At 41.3% G+C, this 22,508-nt stretch overlaps 3 protein-coding genes across 3 annotated transcripts; all 3 read left to right on the forward strand.

The window, feature by feature from the left end:
• Positions 1-1,633: 1,633 nt before the first annotated feature.
• On the forward strand, positions 1,634-2,794 carry LOC132257607 (golgin subfamily A member 7). Its single transcript, XM_059754586.1, has 3 exons — positions 1,634-1,978; positions 2,045-2,197; positions 2,259-2,794. Exons 1-3 carry the CDS (start codon positions 1,850-1,852, stop codon positions 2,397-2,399), a joined length of 423 nt encoding a protein of 140 aa, XP_059610569.1. The 5' UTR covers positions 1,634-1,849; the 3' UTR covers positions 2,400-2,794.
• Positions 2,795-4,503: 1,709 nt separating this feature from the next.
• LOC132257877 (uncharacterized) lies at positions 4,504-6,626 on the forward strand. The gene is made up of 4 exons (XM_059754920.1): positions 4,504-4,792; positions 4,859-4,999; positions 5,740-5,973; positions 6,490-6,626. The coding sequence occupies exons 1-4, from the start codon at positions 4,504-4,506 to the stop codon at positions 6,624-6,626; spliced, it is 801 nt and encodes a 266-aa protein (XP_059610903.1).
• Positions 6,627-8,913: 2,287 nt separating this feature from the next.
• LOC132258188 (cGMP-specific 3',5'-cyclic phosphodiesterase) lies at positions 8,914-22,464 on the forward strand. The gene is made up of 13 exons (XM_059755342.1): positions 8,914-10,476; positions 13,314-13,812; positions 14,156-14,424; positions 14,525-14,626; positions 15,223-15,510; positions 16,689-16,932; positions 17,001-17,092; positions 17,172-17,294; positions 17,370-17,570; positions 18,145-18,298; positions 20,173-20,332; positions 20,461-20,681; positions 21,788-22,464. The coding sequence occupies exons 1-13, from the start codon at positions 10,234-10,236 to the stop codon at positions 22,102-22,104; spliced, it is 2,913 nt and encodes a 970-aa protein (XP_059611325.1). The 5' UTR covers positions 8,914-10,233; the 3' UTR covers positions 22,105-22,464.
• Positions 22,465-22,508: the final 44 nt, after the last annotated feature.

A 22,508-nucleotide genomic window follows, 5' to 3' on the forward strand; every position in this document is an offset into this window, starting at 1 on the left:
GTGTTTCATTGTCTACAAATTTTCCCCTTTTCGCCTGATCAACATACAAAATGGATTTTGGTTGAAAAAAATAAAGGTGAAAAAGTGTGTCAATTCACTTTAGCTTGTGGGAAAGAAAGAGAACATTGAATTGCAAAAATTTACCTTCACTTCACAGCATTCCAGCGAGAGAGTGTTCTTAACGAGATGATGGTAGAGTTGATGATTAATTGACGTGATTAGCAATTGAGTAAAAAATCACAATTGACGGGCATTATAATCCAGCCACCAGCAACCATTCACACTCACTTTGGAACTTCTAAGCTCCAGCACAAGAAGCACAAATCACTCTCCTGAATGAATACTTTTTTCTACTCCCGAACAAACGCCATACGAGAAATCCGGTAAAGATCGCGAGTGATCACTGATCTCTTCCACGAAGATCATATGACATCGGGACACTGACTCGACTTCACTTCCACAGCTCAACTCCGCGCTAGTCTGCAGGTGAATAGTGGCAATGAGTCTCGAATGCAATCGAGAGATCGCGTGGTGATCGCCACGATGATCACGATCATCCAAGCGAAGACGTCGTTCTTCTCCGGTGGGGCACAGACCCGCGCGCGCGCGAGAGAGACAAGAAACCACGCGTCAGACCCATGGCAGTGACCAACTCTCCACATGGCTACACAACAGTAGTCCCTCGGATTGCATATTTGGCCGTCGTGGAAGCGGAATCCGCCACCACGTAATCGTGCACAGGTATGGGTTCGCGAGAAGGTGTCGCAGTGCATCGAATTGTGCACATGAGGAACAATTCACAGAACCAATGCGGGATCCAGAACGCTCTTGGAGCGTGCTAAAGAGCACGGCAGAGTAAATGATTTATACAAAATGGAATTCTCGTGTTCTTTGGAATGCTAACATATGCATTTTAATTAATTCTTTGACTTACTCTCTTTAAAACTGCCAAAAGATTATTAATTGTACCCTAATTTTAACCTAGCTATTTTTATTTTAAATCTAATTGCATTGAACAATCGCTTAAATCGATAAATATAGCAATTATTAGCTGATAAGCCCCTTTTCAACACATTCGAAGCACTGTGTTTTGATACATTTCGAGTGCCTGTGAGCGGTGAGCGATCTTAACCAGGTTACGAGGACAGAGTGCGAGTACCCTCTGAGCACCTTCACCTTGACTGCGCGTCGGCCGCAGAAATAGGAAGTGATCTCCGCTATCATTTTGCTTTTCTTTCGCCAGATCACCCAGAGTGTTGGAAATCGTTTGGGTGAGAAAATTAGTGTTCTCTTGAGCAGCGATTAGACTCGTGATATGACACGGAAACCTTATTGAATCACCTTCTCGTGGTCTCTTTAGATTCGTTGGCGTTGTTATTGATGATCTCCACGGTTCGACATGACAGACAGGCGTGTAGACATTGGGATTATTACTTGGAGCAGGCATGGATTTTAGGTAATCTGTAATTTGTCACGTCGAATATCATCAATTGCGGTGAAATTGAGTTGACAAAGGGGCAAAAAAGAGTGAATGTATCGGAGAAACGTGTTGAACTTCCAGTCGAATGCGCGGGAAGGCTGGAACGTTTGGCGCGCTTCCAGTGCTGTGAGCCGCAAAGAGGCCGCCATTGGCGGAATGACAGCGAAATGACGGCCACAAAGTGACATTTCAGGCAAAAATAATTAGTAGAAAATTACGTGAAAAAAGAGTGAAAATTCTGAGTGAAAGACGTGGAAATTGGTCTTCTTTCTTCGTTATCCACCATCGTGAGTGTGTAATTTCAAGCAATAACAGTTGCAGGAAGGTTGAAGAGGTTCTACACGGTGGAGAAAGTTGGGAGGGTGAAAAATGTCTCAAGCACAACCAGGAACTCCAGCTCTTGCCAATAATTACATGAAAGTCTTCGTCCAGAGAGACTACAGCGAGGGAACGGCTGTTAAATTCCAGACGCGCTTCCCCACAGAACTCGAGAGTCGCGTGAGTAATTCTCACACAGATCTTTATCATGCGGATTCGCTGGAATGACTGAGCTTTCCATTGCAGATTGATAAACACAGTTTCGAGACGACTATCAACAAACTCAATGAATACTTCGCGGAGGCCGAGAAGGGCACCTGCAGCACCTACTGCGAGGGCTGCCTGGCCTGCATCACGGCATACTTGAACTACATCTGCACCGAGACGCACTACGAAAAGGTGATTTCAGATGTCTTCTCGGATCTGGGCGCTTATTCACAGCAATCTCTCCTCTTTGCAGTGCTTGCGGAAGGTCTCAAAGTACATAGTCTCACAGAATGAGAGGGTGTACAACCCGCGGGGGCTCCAGATCACCGACCCAACGTACCGGGGCCTCCGCGTGATAGAGATTTCCATCCTGGACCGACCAGTTCGCACGTGACTGCCGCTGTCGAATTCATCGGAGGAGTTCTTTATGTGAAGCGCATTTCAGTGTACAACATTTATCCATGAGAGACCATTGTCAGGCATCCCCCGTTCGCTCCAGCCGCCCCCAGGATGCTTCCCCCCCTTCAGCGTCAGATACTATCTTCCGGAAGAGACAGAGATTAAGAGTATTTTCATATGAATTCGCTAAACAGAGTAGATATTTGTGGTGGAGAATTTACTTCAGTTCATGTCCTTTCAGTAACTCCCTGTAGATGAGCTAGACATTATTTTTTCATGCAAAAGGTGACCCATTCACTAAATCCAACTTATATATGAATATTATTTATACACGAGAAGATAATGTACAGAACATTATGCAATATGTTATGGATTAAAAGGAAATATTGAAGAGAACACGTCTGATTTATCGATTTTATGCATCCTGAAGTTTTGTGTTCGGGACGCTGGCAAAGTTTGGAGAGCATAATCCTCAACGCGTGGAGAAAAAGTTTCAATTGATTGTGTCTAAGTTTTCGGAAGGTAAAGTGAAAAGTTTCAATCAGCATTCGCAGCTTCGAAGAATTATTTCTATACTCGCTGAAAAATTGTTGACTCAAAAATTGAAAAGACGACATTATGCAAAGTGAATTCAAACTTTATAAACATATTTGAAATGCATATTACAAAAAATGCTTGAAATAGTCAATTTTCAATGAAACGGCACTTGATATTTCGGAGTATTTGCTGGAATTTGGATGAATCGGATGGATTTACCACATGACAAATAGCCAGAATTGAGAATTGAAGCTTTAGGGATAATTTGTCTGTTTCATACATAATTTAAAACGAGTTAAAAGGATTCTTGTGTTGCTGTATTGTTTTGATTCGATAAATTGAATGCCAAAACAAATGAGGCAAAACCAGCAAAACACAATATGAATGATTGATGTTAATTCCAAATTCACTGGCATTTAATTGCAGCTTTTCATCGCAATGATTTGACTCTGTTCATGGCAGATTCACTTCATTAAAATCACTGAAGATCTGCATAAGAGCGATTAGAGCAAAGCTGAGATTTCATTGAGGAAGGACTCATTCACCCAAAGAGCAATGCAATTCAAAGTGCTATGTTTTACGCTACAATTAAATATGTAGAATAACACTTAAGTCGTCAATACTGTTGTCCGATATTCTTGGCAATTTTCTCAGTGGAATCTCAAGAATTTCCTACATTTCTGCAAAGTTTAATCGCATGAGACTTTTTGTGATTGCTGAACTGATAACGCCATAGAAAACGCTATGCGTTAGTGACACAGTGATCTTGGCGGATCTGTCCAAGACATATCCTCCAGACGATGTATAATTGGCTGGTATTGACGAGGTCTCTTTCTCTTGCAATATTTGTCCCACACGCGGAACAATTATCTAGCAAATTGTAATGTGTTTAGCCTGAACACGCGGCAATTTACTTGCGAGATGGCAAAAAGAGGAAGAACTCTGGCTGCAATTTGCACGCCGATCCGGCATGCAATGGATTTGGCCAAGTTCACGGCTAGGAATCGATATTGATAATTGGCAATGATTAACCAATTGTGCCACTGGATTGTGTGTGACATGATTGGAGAAGATTATTGGGTCAGTGGAGTAATCATGGGTGAATTAATGCACACTTTGCAGCGCCAATTGACTTTCCATCTCGCTGGGATTCTGTCTGTTGTGTCATTTGCCGGACATCCGATGGACACGACAACCCGGAGCTTCTCCGGCTGATATAATGTGCTGGCCAGCATGGATTATTGGCGCCCCGGGCGTCTTCCGTGTCCCAGTGCTGGCTGCGGCAATTAACTATGCTAATGCCGTATCATCATCGTCATTATCAAGCTGCTGTTGATAGCGTTCGCAGAGTGATGGGAAAAACAAGAGAGATCAATAGCCAATTGCACCAATTTGACCATTGCACTGACCTGAAACGGTGGATGGATATAAGTGCGCTGCCGATCGTGAATGCGGCTATTTCAGTGAAGCACCTCTCGAGCGCCAGCAACAAGATGACTTCTCATCACTAACCGATCAGGGATTAAGACTTGTCCACGAGTGAATTGAAATCCGAAGTGAACATGAGAGTCCTGTGCTTATCGGTGCTCCTGGCAGTTGCCATTGCGTGTGTTGTGGCGGAGAAGAAGACTGACGACTACGTCCTCACCACCCAGAGTGACTGCTACACGTCCAAAAAGTTCTTCACCTGCCTCAAGTACAGGACAGTGCGCTACATCTGGGCCATCGCCACCGGCAGGATGAACCTCTTCGACCCCGAGACGAACCTGGAGGCTGGCAGCAGTCTGCGTCTGGTGCAATTGTCCGTGCCAGAGAAGGAGGATCTCTTCTCAGAGCCTCGACAAATAGCAGGTGAGTGTGCAAAATGTTGTGAAGTGTTCTGATCTTGAGGTAAAATTATCATGGGTGTTTCGCAAGGTGACACTGAATGGTCGAAAGCAATCAAGTTCTTCAAGAGATCCATCAACACCTTCCTCAGCTTCCACGGAGTGGGAATGGGAATTGACAATGAGAAGGGTGCTCGATTGATTGCCAGCGAAGAAGGCGAGGATTCTTCAGGTGAGACATTAATATTTATTTCACACCTTTGCCTTCCCTCTGAGAAGTAATTTTCCACGCGGTTTTCAGGAATTCCTAATGCGAAGTAGCCAATGTCATTTATTTTGGGCAATATTTAATACTGCCCATAAATGTCAGAGACATTCGCTCTCGTATTTGCTTATAGGTGAATGACGGAATTAATTGCCAAATTTCTCGAATAGGCCAGGAAAATTGAGACAGATTGCCTTCATTACACAAGTCCGCAAATAAACTTCCCTCTAAATGTCTTGAAATGAATTTCTCGATTTCACAATCTATGTATCTCTACTAATCTTATTCATTGTCGAATTAAATCCCATTTGTTGAGCACCTCAGACAATGGAGAGGCGCAAATTAAATCCCTATAGATTTCACTTGGTAATCCCATGAAACCTTTTGATAACAAATTAATCCTTTTAACTTGGTGTACTTTCTGTGCATTCACACAAATCGACCCATTCGCAATTCAACCTCGACTTAGCGCTTTCTCAGATCGCTTGAAAAATTTATGAAAGCTCCCGAGTTGCCAATTCATACATTTGCCGGATGAAAAATGTATGCGAAGGGTTGTGATTTGCTCTAAGGTGGAGATTTCACGTCTGCAAATTCCGCAATATGATGAATTATGTACTCCTGAAAATCGCATTATGTGGGCGAAAGCGCCCATTAATCTGACCTCACATGAGGCTGCATATTGAATGGTTGATCGGTTCTTGCAGAGGGACGTCGAATCAGACGGAAGAAGCTGAACCTGATATTCCCTCTGGCAATATTGCTCAAGTTGGCCCATCTCAAAGTCACCCTCCTGCCAATTCTGCTGGGCATCGGCTTCATTCAGGTTCTTCTGATTGCGGGCGGGGCTCTCCTGTTCCACTTCCTGCGGAACAACACGCTGTGCAAAGTGCAGCCACACCTCATTCACTCGCACAGCCACGTGACAGAATCAGGGCCAGGTGAGTTGATAAGCTGAGGTACGGCGTTGTGCATGAGTAGAATAAAATCTGCATAAGGGATGCATTTTTTGCCGAGTTGTCGCATTTCAAATGCATAGAGCATCTGACAAAGACGAGTGTACTTTTTTGCCGCACAATTAGCATAATGGAATAAATTTCACATAGCGCTGAATATTAATTAACAGGAAAAAATGAGAAAATAATTATTTTATGAAAATATTACGCAATATCTGGAAATATTTTTGGATTAAAGCAAATCAACCTAAAAGCTTTGCTCTCAAATCTTCTTTACAATCCTAATCGAGAAGTTCGACATTGGAAAGGAGGAGAATATAATTGATTTTTCCGTCTTTATTGCATATAATCTAGCATTTGGAGCGACAATATTTCATATTAAACATTTACTGGCCATAAATTTCTCACACCTTTACTTTTAGAAATATGGTTTGCCAGGTTTGGCCGCAATTTCAGAATTGTCTGTGCATTCAATTACTAATGGATTGTCCTTCTCCACAGAGGTCAGCTACAACTCCTACCAAGGCTACAATCCCTACGGACCTCCGTACGGAGGCCATATAGGTTACAACAAGGATTGGGCCACGAATCGTGCCTACAGTGCGTACAACATTGTGCCAGACGCGGAGAAGCAATAAATTTCAGGATGGTACCTGAGAGCCTCTCCTTCGACATCCATTAGATTAAGTAACACGCGAGGAGTCTCGTTTTATTGCACCCCTTGCTTTTCTCCATTTATTTTTATATTCCATTTTTTGTGCAATTAAGTCACATTAATTAAATTATAATCATTTTATTGTCACGGCTTAAACAACCACCTTTAAAGCAATTTACCTCTGCCACCCTTTTGTCACTAATTCTCCCTCACACGCTATTCCCCATTCCATCGCTAAGCGCACACACACATTTGCTGAAGAAGACAAAAAAAATGTATACAAATAAATTTATGCTTCACACAAGTCGTGAGTAACTTTTGAAGTGTTTTCTTTCCATTTCCATCGCGATGCAGTGCCGCTGAGGAAGTATTATTAAATTGGCAGGATAAAACCAATTAGAAACGACACATAAATAGCAACCATGCAAGAAATGCTCGCGTGTGGGGTTTGGGGGTGGCGGAAGTGAAAATAGTGCGCGAAAGAGAGGTGGAGCGCGTGAGGAGAAGACAAAGATGTTGTCACGGAGCTTCCAGTGAGCTTTTGCGCAGGCCTTCAGTTCCCCAAACTGCCACCCTTGGCATCCCTCTTTTCGCCCCACGCACGTCGCCTCGAAGGCATTCTTTTGGTCACTACTCACCGAAAATCTCTCTCTGCGCCCCTGACAAAAGGGGAGTTTCATTTATAAATATTTCATACATTAATTATACATGAGATTGCATAGATTTGAGGGTTGAATTTATTCAAGGGATTTTGCGGGTGGTCTGGCAAAATTCAATCTTCATAAAACAAGGGCGGTAAAACGTATCCAAGAAGTCCCATCCAGACTTGTCAGAAGTGTTCAGAGAGGGAGGAACTTTTAAATAAAGAAGGTAAATCATGGAAACCCAAATCTTATACAAGTTGCGCCAGAAGAGGACCTCGAATTCTATAAATATGGAATTGACTTTGAGGTAACATGCGAAGACAATTTGTTTATTCTCTCCATCTGAGTAATTAATCATGAATATTTAACAAATTAAACAATACCTTTTGTATGTATTGTGCGTACATATGTATTGTCTATAGTAGGATTTCTTAAGCAAACAAAAATTTACATTTCATAATTAAAATCGACCCTTTCAGAGAAAACTAACGCTGACAGGGTATGAAGTGATAAATTTTCAGAAATTAACAACCTCTTTAGAGACCTCAGATGCTCAAGGCTTGAATGCCATGGAAACAACATCTTGAAATGGCAGGTAAAAATTCAAAGCACAGCGTTTTTCATTAAAGTTTGAAATCAAATTTATTAATAAACATTCTGTCAATTTTTCTGAACTATTGTCAGCTTCGTTGATATATTTTTCATAGGCGCCAGCTTTCAAGCTGGCAACTGCTTTTAGCACAGTCCACGAAAGAATTTGTCAATCTGAATTCCATGGCGTGCGCTCGTACACGACGTGCATAAATCAAAGTGATATAATTTAAATTAATTTATGCACAAAATAGTGTTAATTATATCTACTAATCACTTACAAGAGGCCATAATTTTCTGTGATTCATATAAAATCAGGTTTGAAGTGAAAAAGAAGTGAAAACTTTAATTTTCAGTACAAAAAAGCATACGAAAATATAAATTACTAAAGAATGTGAGTCATGTTTCACAACTATTTTGGCGAAAGAATGTCTCGAGCAATGTCTCTAAACTTAAAATATTAAATGATTTTGTGCTCGGTGAATTTATTATGGAAGTACTTCTGATGCTTTCAGCTGCCTTCCTCAACGAGTGTTGTATCCATAAATATATTGTCGCACTCAAGTTGAACACGAAGAGTTTGATATATCCTCTTTGGGTCCATGATCCTGAGTAAAGTCAAGAGTAAAGTGGTCTGAGGCTCCTCCATAACTATAAAAGCCTCCCTTTCTGATAGGGTATAAACTGCGTTTTTCCGCCCCAATTCACCCCAAACGCTCAGCCTCATGGGCCGCCCCTGATTCTCCCCCGAGAGGCACACATTCCATATTCCACAATTGTGTCAACTGAGGTGTTGTCTGTGACAAAGTGTGTAAAGTCACTTCTCCTCAGCACTCTGCTCAGCCTGGGGGTGGAATGTTGAACGGGGAAATTGTGTATCATCTCGTGGAATTACTGAAGGGGGATTTAATGGTATTTGGCGGGCTGTTTCTCCTCTCTTGGAGCTCTCTCTCTCTCCCACTCTCTCTCGCTGCTTTTCTGCCACACAGAGAATTTGGAAGTTTTCAGTCTCTCGGAAACCGCCGGGGTATCCGTGCCAAATTTTCCACCAACTCTTGCTCCACATTTTATTGGCCTGAAAAATTCATCCAACCCCTACTGCAATCAGTGCAGGCCACCACGAATCGCCCCCCGTGTCGCCCCAGGGAGACTTTTGGGTGATTTCCACGGTGAATTGTGGCGAATTTGCGGTTAATTTGTTGAGGTTGAAGTTGTTGGCTCGCGGGGGAGTGTGAGCTGGAGACGACGAAGGGAAAAAGACGAACAGAAAATTGGTGTGTTGGAAGAGGAAGAAAAAAAGCGTCGGAAAAGTGACTGTGATAGGGTTGAGGGCTCCTTGTTCGCCTCTCTCGACAATTTTATCTCTGTGGCTCCGACAATGAAAAATCCTCCCTCGCTGACACGAAGTGGGATTAAGTCATCTTCCACTTCTTTGCGGGATTAGGAAGCCAGCTGATGTTTTTTGCCCACTCGGCCTCCCCCCAGTTCCACACAGTCTTGGGGATGGGAGTGACAGAGTTCGAAGGGTGAAATGTGAGACAATTAATGCGAGTGAAGAGTGACGTCTGGGGATGATTTTTCACGGAGTCAAATCAACTGAAACGGAGTGAATTTGCAGGTGGTGAGGGTGACTTTTGAAAGGAGAATTTCTCACTTCCTCTGTGTGGCAGCTGATGTGGAAAAAGGCGCCTTCAACCACGGGAAAATTTATCGATTTCCGGCCAGGACACTCGAGACTCATCCATTCGAGAGAATTGGCCTCTGTGATTTCCAGCGCGGTTCAACCGAGATAAATCAAACACCGCGCTCAAACTGTCACCTTCGTCACCCTGGAGGCTCAATGAATAAATAATAAGGTCATCCGGAGGCAGAGACTCCCGTGGCCTGTCGCAGAGGACGTGGACGAAGAAATATTAGTGGGTATTCGCAGACTTTTTGCGTGCGTGGTACGCGGAGTCTGGGGGTGGAAGACTGGAATGGATCATGCGCTCATCCTGTGATTTGTTTATATCCAACACTGACGCTCTCTCGTCTGAGAAAACTGTACCACACTCTATTTGGACGTTATTCAATTATCCACCGCCGGGATCATCCGCTGTGAGCCACCCCACAGAAGGCCTGAGACAGTGAAAGGGTGCGGAGAGCCTCTTTTGCGCATCTCATACATTTTGCAACACGCGTCTCCATTCATGGGGTGGTCACCCCAGCCCTGAATTCTCCCCCACCCGGAAGAGACCGCGCAATCAGTGGTGAAAAAATTTGCACGCCGGGGAAGAGAATTGCTACGTGACACACTAATTGATGAGGTGGCGCGGTAACAATCTACAGCCCTCGAGAACTTGTGCAACGTAAAGCATGGCAAAAATGCTGAATGGGGAACAAGAGGTGTCTCGGCGTGATGACGAGGAAGTGGAGAGAATCAGTGAGTTGTACGAGAAGAGACCCGAGGCTTTCGAGAAGTGGCTGAGGGAGAGAGCGCCTCCAGATGCCATCCACAAGATCCACGCTATTGTCACAAAGTCGCCCAAGAGTCCGAGGAAGGGTGGGTCAGTGTCTTCTGACCTCTTTCAGCAGTGGCTGGCACTCTCGCCAGTAAGGGTGAGTTGCCTCGAGGGGCTTTTAAGTCATTAAATAAATTTCATGCATGCATAAAATGTGGAAATCATCCCATCTTTGTGAAAAGTAATCAAATTCAGATAACATGCAATTTATTACCCATATGGCTCTCATGGTACATTTTCTTGATATTGAGCGATTTATGCGTTCCTAGCCATTGTAAAGGTTATCCAATCGTGTAGTGCTGCAACATCGACAAAGCCTTGTGGACCAGCAGTACAGCCAGAGTTCATTGAGAACGATACCAGTCCAACTTGAATCAATTTACCACCCTTCTTTATCACACCTGGGCCTCCGGAATCCCCATGACAGAAACCACTGATTGGGACATTTTCGTCTTGGACACAGAAAACCGGCACGGCCAATCTGTCATCTCCGTCGTCTTGATACGCTTTTTCACACACATCCCGCGGAATGACCGTGAGAACGGTGTAACGCAATTCAGTTGGGGAAGGCCCTTCATTTGTAATGTCTCCCATGCCCATGACAGTCACATTTTCGCCCACGTAGGATTCTGAGTTCCAATATCCAGGCGCGATCTTAATGGGGAACACATATTCGTCAAAGGTGAATCTCTTAGTCCTTAAGAGGGAAACGTCATAGTCCAGAGTCTCACGGCTGTAGTTCGGATGAAGGAAGGCATGATCGTTGATTACAATGTCACTTTGTCGCGGTTGCCATCTTATGATCGATCCCGCTTCAATATGGTAAGTGATTGGTTCTGAGGCATTGGTGGTTGCGACGTAACAATGACCGGCTGTGAGGACCCACCTCGGAGCAATTATGCTCCCACCGCAGCTGTGAATGCCAGTTTCACTCCAAGGACCGCCATAAGCGATCACACGAACCCAGTAGGGAAATTGGCCCTCTTTGGCAAATTCTCCATTGATAATTCTACTTTCCGTTGTATCAGATGCGATGGACTGCAAGAATTTTCACAAAATATTTATTCAAAGTTATTTTGAAAGAAGAAAATATTTATTTTACTTTAGAGCAGACAGATATGAGCGAAGTGTGCAATAATATTGCTACGAAAACACCCAAAAACTTCATGATTCCACAACAGAACTTCTTTTAATTTGTAAAAATATTTCATTCACGCATTCTTAAATACCAAAAATGTTAAAGAAATCTATTCACCACTGACCCCAATATATCCAAAGTAGATTAATGCGTCTGTTGCAATATAAAGAGACATGTTGAGCCATCGTAAACAAGTGGTTATCACTTCTAGTATTAACACGAAATCTACCATAGTAAGCAAAATGACATATTTACCTAGTGTTAGACAGAAGAAATTGACTTTTATTTGCGACAAGGTTATCAGAATTCATCTAAGATAAATAAAGCAATTAAAAATAATTGCTTCATTTGTCCGCCTCGAAGGAAAACGAAATTAGTATTTGTCGAAACTCTGGTAAATACAGTGTTAATAATAGTGTTGCTTAGAAATGGATTACACACGTGTAAATTAAAGTTCAGAAATCAAGAACCCGATTTCAAGTCATGAACGCTGTTTGGGTGAATTAACTGCCCTTCATTTCCTGCTTTCCCGCACCAAATTATTCCACTCCCGGGCGTCGTATCAACAAGCAAGTGCCGAAAGTGACAAAAAAAGGTCACCTCGAGGGCTTCTACACTTTCTCATCTGTCTCATTTCTTTTCTTTTAATTTTCACCCCTCATTCAAGTCATTTATCACCGTCACCAAATTGACTCTGCAGGAAAACACACTCCGAGTGTAATTTGATTTCATTCCGTTTAATCACTCAAGTGTACTCTTGTCTTCATCAACCCCCAGAGCTTTCTTCCCCATTTTGCAAACTTTTCATACTTTTCACATAATCAGACTAAAACAACTTACAACAGAAAGTCGATGAATTTTAATTAAAAAACACAGAGTTTGTAAGTTTATCTAAGGAGTCGAAAGAATGACCACATTATAAATTATTAATGAAATTTCTCACAAGTAAAATGCAATATTCTCTGAAAGAAAAATGTTCCTTCTTCGCGATGCAAAATATGTAATTAATTAAGCAAAAAGCTAATAAACGCTTCTCTGAATATATATTCTTTTATATTCTAATAATTCTGTTGCACACGAAATACATTTTGTATTTGTGTTCACTGGAATCACACGCAAAAAGTATTATAGATAAATAAATTTGCCATAAATCAATAATAGTTCACACGATTCAATTTTATAAAATGAAATCGACAAAATAGTGCACAAATACACAGGGTTTTAAAAAGCGTTTATGTATTTGCAAACATCGTGATTAAATTTTCATCACTGATTCGATATGCATGTTCATTTATTTACTTCAGCAATTTTCCGAATTTTTTATATACAAACTCTCTGGTCTTTATTAGTTTTCCCCTTGCATTAACGAGAAATTTATAGCATTTCAATGAATCAGGCGGTCAACTGATTATAATGCTAAATATTCATGATATTTTCCTATCGACTGTGTTAAATATTTATTAAGTGTGCAAAAAATGTATAAAACATGCTGTACGCTGGGGAAAAGGGCAAAAACCATGAGATTTGTTTGGTGAATAAATAGCTTGCGGTGTTTGTTGATTGGTGTGGCAGAAAGTGCTCTGAAAGTTCACCTTTACGGGAAGCCATAGATAAAAATTGGCAAAGAATTTAATTCCAATGCAAACTTTCTGCCTGGCTTCGCTTTTCCACATTTCACGATGAGAGGGAAAATACCTCAAGCCGCTCAAGCCTTAAATATTCATATTGAAACCTATTTGAGTCGTCAATTCATGAATATATTTTTCCCACCCACACGCATCTTTCACCCCTTCCAGCGGAGTCGCACGACCCAGAATCAACGCGCGATTGGCTCGAGAAAGCATCTGGAGAATCTGAATGAGAGCGAATTGTTTATGGAATTGATTCGCGATGTGGCCAATGAACTGGATATCGATGTTCTCTGCCACAAGATCCTCGTGAATGTGGGTCTGCTCACGCAGGCGGATCGCGGCAGTCTGTTTCTGGCGCGCAACACGCCTGCGGGCAGAATTCTCGTGGCGAAGCTGTTCGATGTGACACAGGATACGGCGCTGGAGGAGGCCATGAGGCAGGCCCACGAGGAGCCCATTGTGATCCCCTTCGGGGTGGGCATCGCCGGCATCGTGGCGGAGACGAAGGAGATCATCAACATCAAGGATGCATACAAGGATAAGCGCTTCAATGGTGAAATTGACTTGAGAACGGGCTACAAGACCAACTTAATCCTCTCAATGCCAATCTGCAACTACGAAGGCGACGTCATTGGTGTGGCAGAAATTATTAACAAGATTAATGGTAAGGCAAAATTTCTTATTCATGAAATTTCCGTCCGAAAGAAAGTAGTATTTGCTGAGAGAATTTATAATAATGTCAGAATGCTCAAGTCAACTCATGTATTCTGCGAGCACTTTTAGGACTTGAGGCAATTAAGGTTATCACTCTCTCTCACTTCTAAATTTGCTTTATAAAAATCAAATTAACATTTCAACCAACATTAATCATTTTGATAAGCACCGCGAACGTGGTGTAAAAAATTAGGGATTTTAAAAGATGTCATAAATTAAGGTGACATTTAGAAACACGGACAGAGTGTAAATGATGGAATTTTCCCCTTTTTCTCTCCTCTCGCAATTGGCAGAAGAAGCTGATGAATTCTCGGAGAAGGACGTTGAGGTATTTCGTCGATACCTCACATTCTGCGGCATTGGCATTCAGAACGCTCAACTATTTGAAATATCCGTCCAAGAGTATCAGCGTAATCAGATCCTGCTCAATCTGGCGCGGAACATCTTCGCCGAGCAGAGCAACCTGGAGTGCCTCGTGACGAAGATTATGCAGGAGGCGAGGGAATTGCTCAAATGCCAGCGCTGTGCAGTATTCCTCCTTGATTTGGACTGTGGCGAAGCGGTGAGTACCTTGTTTCCCTGCCATGATATAAAAAAATCTCATTAAAATCATATCTATTATGCAAATGGTCCATTCCGGGCCGCACCATCTGTAAAAATAGAATCACCTGGAGCGGATTTTGGAGAAGCCATCGCAGAGTATTCAAACATTTTCGCGACGTCAGAGCAAAGTCATCAACGTGGAGGATATTCTGGAGCAACAAGTGAGTTCTTTTTTCCACCAACACAATGGGATGAGGTGTGATTTGATGTTTTCTCCAAATCATTGTTGACATGATGTATTGGTAGAAAATGTCTAGTTTGAATTTGAATGTCTTAAAGTGATGATTTTGACTCTCGATAAATTCTAGAGAGTGCCTGAATTTATGGGTTGTGTTGAAATTTCCATTATTGATTGCATAACAATGAACAGTGATTCTTCATATAATTAAATGTATCACCAGCAAAATTAATAGCATGTATTTAACAGAGCTTTTATCGCAAACAACAACAAAAGGAGTAAAATTATATAGCTGATTTGTATGAAACCTGCATTAACCTTTTGACATTTTTAATATAGTGTTGCACATGTTATGAATTATAAAGAGATTGGTACTCGAAATTTAAATGGATGGGTAAATTGTACTGTATTTCAACACATTCATGCAACTATTTACACACCATCCAGAAGTAACACAATGTGACATGAAATTTTACCAAGAATTCTCGAGGGGGGAAAATTTGCATCGTCACCATTTGAGCCATCTCTGCTGGATGACTTGGGAATTAACCCATTTTCCCCTTTACAATTTCCACCCAGAAATCACCCATTCGCTTCACCACCCTGTTCGAGTTGGGGGCGGAGAACCATGTGAGCACAGTGAGCCGCCCCACCATGGAGGATCTGCAGAACTCAACTCTGGCGCTCATCGCCCAGATGGTGGCGTCCACAAATCAAATCCTCAACATCGAGGACGTGCGAGAGTGGCTCAAGGACAAGACGTCGCTGTTCAAGGACGACGAGGCGGACAACATCCACACAATCCTCTGCATGCCCATCGTGAATGGCGCTAAGGACGTTATTGGCGTTGCTCAATTAATTAATAAGGTGGAACTTTGCGAATAGCTTCGCTTGTTTGCATGTTTGCTCACTCGTCAAGTGATTCGGTATTCAAATAGCTCACGCTAAAGCCACGCAAAACTCAAATTTCACACCGGCGCCTAATTAATTACACATGTAGGAAATTGAGGGGGCATGTTTGCAAACGCCAGGCGAGTGATCATTAAATATTCAGTCGAAAAAGACCCGTAATCGCATGTCGAAAAATATATATTTCATGCGATAATTGTTGTAGAGAGTTAATGGATCAAAGCATTAACGTTAGCACTGGACCGTGAGCGGAGATTCCAATCTAATTTATTTTACATCCTGAAAATACTTGCAAATTGATTCGACCTTTGTCCATTTAGTGTTTTCCTGGGTGGCATAATTCGGGCTCTTATCACTATTTAAATAATTACGAACTGTGTTGTGTTAATCAATAGACCTCGCAATGTTTTGTCTGTCTAATTAAAGAGATAATGGAAATTGATCACAATGTTCAGGATTCGTGATTTTGAGTGCATAAACAAATGTATTTGTTATTTTTAGACATTTCGAGTGTTTCTGGGAAAATTTTCATTGAAATTATTGTGTCCCGGTAGCATATTTATGAAAACAAGTGATTCACTGGCATAATATGTTATGCAATCGTAACTTCACACGGGTAAAACATAAACTGAAAAGGCATATGAAGTGCCAAAATAATAGGGATTTAATTACGCCATCAATTCAGTAAAGTTTACAGCCCAAATTACAGTGATACAGATTTCGGTTCTTTAACTCGCTGTCAAACACTTTAGTCAATTAAAGCAATTTCAAGTTTCATTAGGCAAGTAAATAGCAAGAACGTGTTGCCACTATAAATCATTGATGTTCACTAGTACAAATGTTTATTCATTTTAATGACGAACATCCTGTACATTAGGCAGGCAAATTAGATTGTTTATTATTCATAGTATTAAGTTCGCCGAGGGCGCCATTGCAAGCTCCCCATGGCACTGAAAATAGCACTCTTTCTCTAAACTTGGTAAGAAAGTGTCTGTTACAACGCCATCGTAGATGTCACCTCATATGATATCCCATTACGCTCCTATGTCATAAATGCATAATAGATCACGAAGAGCCTCTTCAGAATATTCCATACGATGTTTACATGAAATATTAATATCATATGTTCTTTGCAGAACACCGAGTCGAGTTTCAGCGAGTTGGATGTGTCAATTTTGGAGGCATTTGCGATATTCTGCGGTCTGGGTATTCACAATACGCAAATGTATGAGAGCGCTTGTAAGCTGATGGCGAAGCAGAAAGTGGCCCTCGAGTGTCTATCATATCACGCCACAGCCAGTCAGGAGCAAACACTGAAATTGGCCCAAGACAGTATTCAGTCGGCCGAGCAGTACAGCCTGTACAGCTTCAAATTTATAGGTGAGAAAATTCAATTTCCGCCACACACAGACCATATTAACTATCTATCTGTCCCGCCCACAAATTAGATTTCGACCTCTCCGACGATGACACCTGCCGTGCCACTGTGAGAATGTTCCTGCAATGCAATTTGGTCCAGCAATTCAATATTCCTTATGAAGTAATTATTGCAGAGGTTCTGCCTCAATTTCCTTTGTTTCCACCACAATTAATTCCATTTCCCTGCGGTCTCGTGCCAGGTCCTGTGTCGCTGGATACTCAGTGTTAGGAAGAATTATCGGCCTGTTAAGTATCACAATTGGAGGCACGCACTCAATGTCGCCCAGACCATGTTTGCCATGATGAAGACCGGAAAGATGGAGGTGAGTGTCAGGCTATTAATTCTCCTGAGACGTTGAATCGCTTAGCTAACATGACGGTGTCTTTAACTTTTGCAGCGCTTCATGCACGATTTGGAGATTCTGGGTCTTCTGGTGGCTTGTCTTTGTCACGATCTCGACCATCGTGGCACCAACAATGCCTTTCAAACAAAGACAGAGAGTCCTCTGGCCATCCTTTACAGCACAAGCACGATGGAACATCATCACTTCGATCAGTGCGTTATGATTCTCAACTCCGAAGGCAATAATATTTTTCAGGTACTAGAAAAGCATCAATTAGAGAACATTAATTAGGATAAGTGAAAGTGTCTTTCTATCACAGATAATGTATATCTTGATTTTATAAGTAAATTACTTATTTCAATCGAAACTGTACTTTTTGGAGAGACAGACTTGTTTTGAAACAATCTTGTACATTATATCAGAGTTGAATTACCTTACTTTAACTCATGTTTCTCATAGTCGAATGAGTTTAATTATCGTAATTCTCAGGAGACAAGTAAATTCCTGCACTACTCTAATGTAAACATTGCAAAAGTCATATTTATCATAGGTAAAACTTTTATTACATGTTAAGTTAATGTTTACCCCATGTGTGAATAGAGAAAATTGTCCCAATTACTTAAAAGCATTTAATGAGGAATTATGCAAAAATAAATTAGTTTTTGTCAATTTATTGTCACTACAGAAGTTTAATCCTGTTTTTTAGTATAGTTTCTAATGAAGTTTGACAAAAACATACAAAATATCTTATGAATGTTGAACTCAAAAGCTGCAATATGATTTGGCACTCAGAACATTTCAGTCGTAACTCGAACTTTCCCTTTTGCAGGCTCTCTCGCCGGAGGACTACAGACGCGTGATGAAGACTGTGGAGGCGGCGATTCTCTCCACGGACCTGGCCATGTACTTCAAGAAGCGAAAGAGTTTTCTCGACCTCATCGAGTCGGGCGAGTTTGATTGGCAGGGCGAGGAGAAGAAGGAGTGTAAGTTTACATTTTCCAATGAGACTCTGCTAAGGTATAACTTTTCAATAACTCACGAGATACCTCACGTGAGCTGAACACTCTCCTCTTCAGATTGGAAAAAAAGAAATTTGATGTGACTCACAGAGAGGCAACGAAGCAACTTAGTTTCATGTTGAAAAGTGTTGTTGATTCTCAGAAAGATTCCTCTAACGAAACAAGTTTTTCGAATGAAAAAGATTTTGACTAGGGGGAAAATTCATTACACTTCCAAGAATTTACAGTTTACTCAAATTTCTTCAAAATCCGTAATGGAATTCATTATATAAACTGCATGAAATTCCTTAAGAGATATTCTTGGTTCGGAATAATAAACAGGAGAAACTTTACTAAACCACTGTAAGCTTTGTGGATTGTCAGAGCATGGGGAGGAAAATTAATCTCATCTTTCATCCAATTCTCACTTGAACTAATGATATTCACAAGACTGTGGATTTTCGGCAAATGAAACACCTTTTCTCGTGCTCTGAAGTGGTCGTTAATCAACAAAAAGACCCCTTGACTCCATTTAGAAGCTCCTTGATTCTCAGGAATGTCTCTCTTTGTCGGGATTTCCGTAGCACTGGAAAATGACTTATGAGCAGCAATGGGGACAATTTAAATCATTCATGAATACACAAGGAAAGCATTACTGTCATTTAACTTAATAATCCTCAAACAAAGGATTTGTAGCTCTTTTGCAGATTACAGATTCAGTTGCGTTGCAAATGCTCCTGAAAGTCTTGTTGAATTGAAATTCAATTGAGTGTATCTGTTTTGATACTGATAGATTTGCATTGGAAATCAATTGAATTGGTGTAGAATATCAAAGTAGTGTATCAATTAGTACACTTGACGGCATTATTAGCAAATTGAAAATGTGAGATCATATCTTCAAAGAGAACATTGCCTAGCAAATGAAACGAGAGGCTCGACAATCTGCTCGATGGGATAGATGGATTTGTGGGGGGTAATTGATTATTTTCCCATGTAGATTTCAGCTCCGGAAATGTGTATTGATTCCGCTAAATTTGTGCAAGCTCTCTCTCTCATTCTCTTCCTCCCCGAAAATCGGCAGTATTAGCTTGTTATTTATCTACGATGGAGTAAATCAGGCTGGGAGTTGGGGCGCAATCCGAAGCTCCTCACGACCTTCATTGAAATTTTATGATGGGGTGAAGAGAGATGTCTTGACGAGAGTCGAAATGAGGGTAGAACGAATGAATATTAATGACTTGAAATCTCATACAAAACGCTTATGTTGGCCTCAGTAAATAATTTATAAGGAAGTAATTAAAGAAGCCAAGAAAAAAGTCGCACAATCCACCCCCAGAAAACTCATTTTGCCTGCCACAAGAAACGCTGTAAGCCCTTCCGCCCATTTCTGCAGCCATTTTCCCGAGTGGGTGGTAAAAGATTGAAGTATCCATTGAATGCTTACAAAATTACAGGACATAAAATGTTTCACAGACGGCAAGCTTTACTTCAAATGTTTCATTTCTAAAAGTTTCTCGTAGTATTTTTCAATCTCCTGAAATATCTGCAATTAAATCACAGTCAATTAATCCACACTCAATTTGCAGTGCGGAAGAAGACAGTCTGTGGGAGAATTAATACTAATTATTGTTTAATAATATCAATATTATATATCAATTGATTGAGTTATTAATTGAAAGATAAAGATATTCGATCAAATTCACACAATTAATTTAATGATGATTTCCATGATCTGATTGTTTGGCCGATTCATATCTCTTGCTTGACTATAATGACACAGTTAGTATTGAACCGATAGTTTCATTATAATACTAGGTTCTTTCGGAGTATTCACCGCCTAATTTCCATATCAATTTCAGTGCTCTGCGGCATGATGATGACAGCGTGCGATGTGAGTGCAATTGCTAAGCCTTGGGAGGTGCAGCACAAAGTGGCGAAATTGGTGGCGGATGAATTCTTCGATCAGGGCGACTTGGAGAAGCTGCAACTCAACACACAGCCAATTGCCATGATGGATCGGTAATTTGTCCCGACACTTTCTGTCTCTGTACCAATTTCCATAAAATCCATAAAAAAAAGCACCCTTTATGCGCCATTCATCCATCTCGTGCTGATTCCACACCCTTTCGCCTCTTCTCATCCCCCAGAGAGCGGAAAGATGAACTGCCCAAGATGCAGGTGGGCTTTATTGACGTCATATGTATGCCACTATATCGTGTCCTGTCGGAGACATTTCCATGGATGCGGCCGCTGTACGAGGGCACGATGGACAATCGACAGCACTGGCAGGACTTGGCGGAGAAAGTGGAAATGGGCTTGACATGGATTGATCATGACACAATTGATAAGCCCATTGAGGAGTTTGCTGGTGAGTCGCCTGAATTCATAAGTAGTCCAAGGGTTGACATGCTCATCACAATGGTGTACATTGGCAATTGTGTCAGTGCAAAAGCTTTTCACATCGGCAGAACAATAATGCCATTCTGTTAAACGTGTTGCATTGACCATTGAGGTAGCTTTTCACAAATAATTATCAGTGCTGCTATTTCACTAGAATGTGTGTCGCTCTTCAATCAGATGCAGCAGCAATGGCTTTTAAAGTAAAATAGAAAAAGAATAGATATGACTTCTCTCAATGCAATTCATCAAGAGTGCTTCCATTCAGAAATTAAATGTAGGTCAAAACAGCATCTCTTATTCACAAGATAAATTCATTGCAGAATAAACAGAGAATGAAGTGAAAGATCTCTTAGAATCCCCTCGACAATTTAATTAAGCTAGAACAATAGAAATATCAATTGAATATATATAAACGAGACTTTATTTGACTCGTGGGATTAATTTTTCTGATGCGAGATAGGAACTTTAGTATTAAATTTCTTAAAGTGTTTTCCTAAGATCCTCCCATGTGGTTTCATTCTTTGCTCCGCTGAAGCTTGATTAATTTGTCAAAAAAAAGATAAGACACAGTATCTTTCTGGACTTGAAATGACTAGGAGAATCCTTGAAACGGTAAATTCTCAACTCTTTTGATGAAACAATTTATCAGGGACATTCTGAATGGTGGCTCCATTGAAGCCATGGTCTCTTGCCACTCGGGATTCTTCATCAAGTGCAGGGGGAAGATTTAAATGGCAAAAGACAAAAAACGACAGCAATCCATTCATTTATCACACACCGTGAAACGTGACAGTGTCTGCAAAGACTGACAGACACTATGAATTGTACACCAAGTGTTTCCATCATCCACCCCTTGACTGAGGCGGATGGTTTATCTCAGACCCCCGCCCATCGAAGGTGGTGCGGGTTGCATGAAAAAACACTTCCACCGAAGACAATCTAATATGACAAAAGCTCTTGCACGTGAGACACAATCAGAGAAAAAGCATGTCTAACATGACAATATTTTTCCTTGAAGAAAAACTTATGTGGAAATATCTCCTTCTTTGTTATCAATCCCCCCACCATGTGTAGCGTGCACAGAAGAAATAAAGGACATCGAATTCACTGTGACAACTCTCAATTGTGTGCACAACGAGGAGACTTCGCCGTCACATGAGAGGCATCGCCGATTCAATAGCCTGAGGAAATCAAATGTTCTGTCGAGGGCGGTGCGGAATCGTCTCTCAAAGTCACTCTACTGCAGCAACTCCAGCAAGAAAGACCCAATCGATGACACGTCCGACACTGCAGAGGACACCACACCGCCGACCAAGGAGACGTCCAAGAAAGCCAGCGGTGAGCGGAGCAAAGGGCACAAGAAGCACTCCCATCGCTGCCTCTTGCTGTGACCAGAGGCCCGCAATTGCAGGAGGAATCTCTAAGCTTCGTCTGAACCCCCATCTCAATCTCACATGGTACTAACAATGGAGACAATGATATGAAAAGGAGTCTCTCTAAATTTTGCAAAAAGTCCTATATATTTGAGTTCTTTTGTCAATGACATAGCATAATTAATTTTCTGTGGTAATAAAGGTGGAGATTTTGTAAAGGAGATATTATTAAAAAAAAAAATACCAAAGGAATAAAAGATAATGTTAGACACATTTCACAATAGCAAGAGCAATTATAGAATACATATTAAAGGTAATAGTAAATTTAAGTAATATTAAATTGAATAAAAGTAAGTGAAACATTCATGTGATTGAGGAAACACAGAAGAAGCATTTTTTATCTCCAGCTCCCCACACATCCA

This window comes from Phlebotomus argentipes, unplaced genomic scaffold (genome assembly GCF_947086385.1).
Source record: "Phlebotomus argentipes unplaced genomic scaffold, Phlebotomus argentipes genome assembly scaffold_4, whole genome shotgun sequence".
Classification (NCBI taxonomy): Eukaryota; Metazoa; Arthropoda; class Insecta; order Diptera; family Psychodidae; genus Phlebotomus; species Phlebotomus argentipes.

Excerpts from the sequence above, each read along its gene's own strand:
- LOC132257607 (XM_059754586.1), top strand. The coding sequence starts at position 1,850 with ATGTCTCAAGCACAACCAGGAACTCCAGCTCTTGCCAATAATTACATG. Across the intron at positions 1,979-2,044 it reads CCACAGAACTCGAGAGTCGC|ATTGATAAACACAGTTTCGA; the intron begins GTGAGTAATTCT and ends TTTCCATTGCAG. Across the intron at positions 2,198-2,258 it reads CCGAGACGCACTACGAAAAG|TGCTTGCGGAAGGTCTCAAA; the intron begins GTGATTTCAGAT and ends TCCTCTTTGCAG.
- LOC132257877 (XM_059754920.1), top strand. The coding sequence starts at position 4,504 with ATGAGAGTCCTGTGCTTATCGGTGCTCCTGGCAGTTGCCATTGCGTGT. Across the intron at positions 4,793-4,858 it reads AGAGCCTCGACAAATAGCAG|GTGACACTGAATGGTCGAAA; the intron begins GTGAGTGTGCAA and ends GTGTTTCGCAAG. Across the intron at positions 5,000-5,739 it reads AGAAGGCGAGGATTCTTCAG|AGGGACGTCGAATCAGACGG; the intron begins GTGAGACATTAA and ends CGGTTCTTGCAG.
- LOC132258188 (XM_059755342.1), top strand. The coding sequence starts at position 10,234 with ATGGCAAAAATGCTGAATGGGGAACAAGAGGTGTCTCGGCGTGATGAC. Across the intron at positions 16,933-17,000 it reads GTACAGCTTCAAATTTATAG|ATTTCGACCTCTCCGACGAT; the intron begins GTGAGAAAATTC and ends CCCACAAATTAG. Across the intron at positions 17,295-17,369 it reads TGAAGACCGGAAAGATGGAG|CGCTTCATGCACGATTTGGA; the intron begins GTGAGTGTCAGG and ends TAACTTTTGCAG.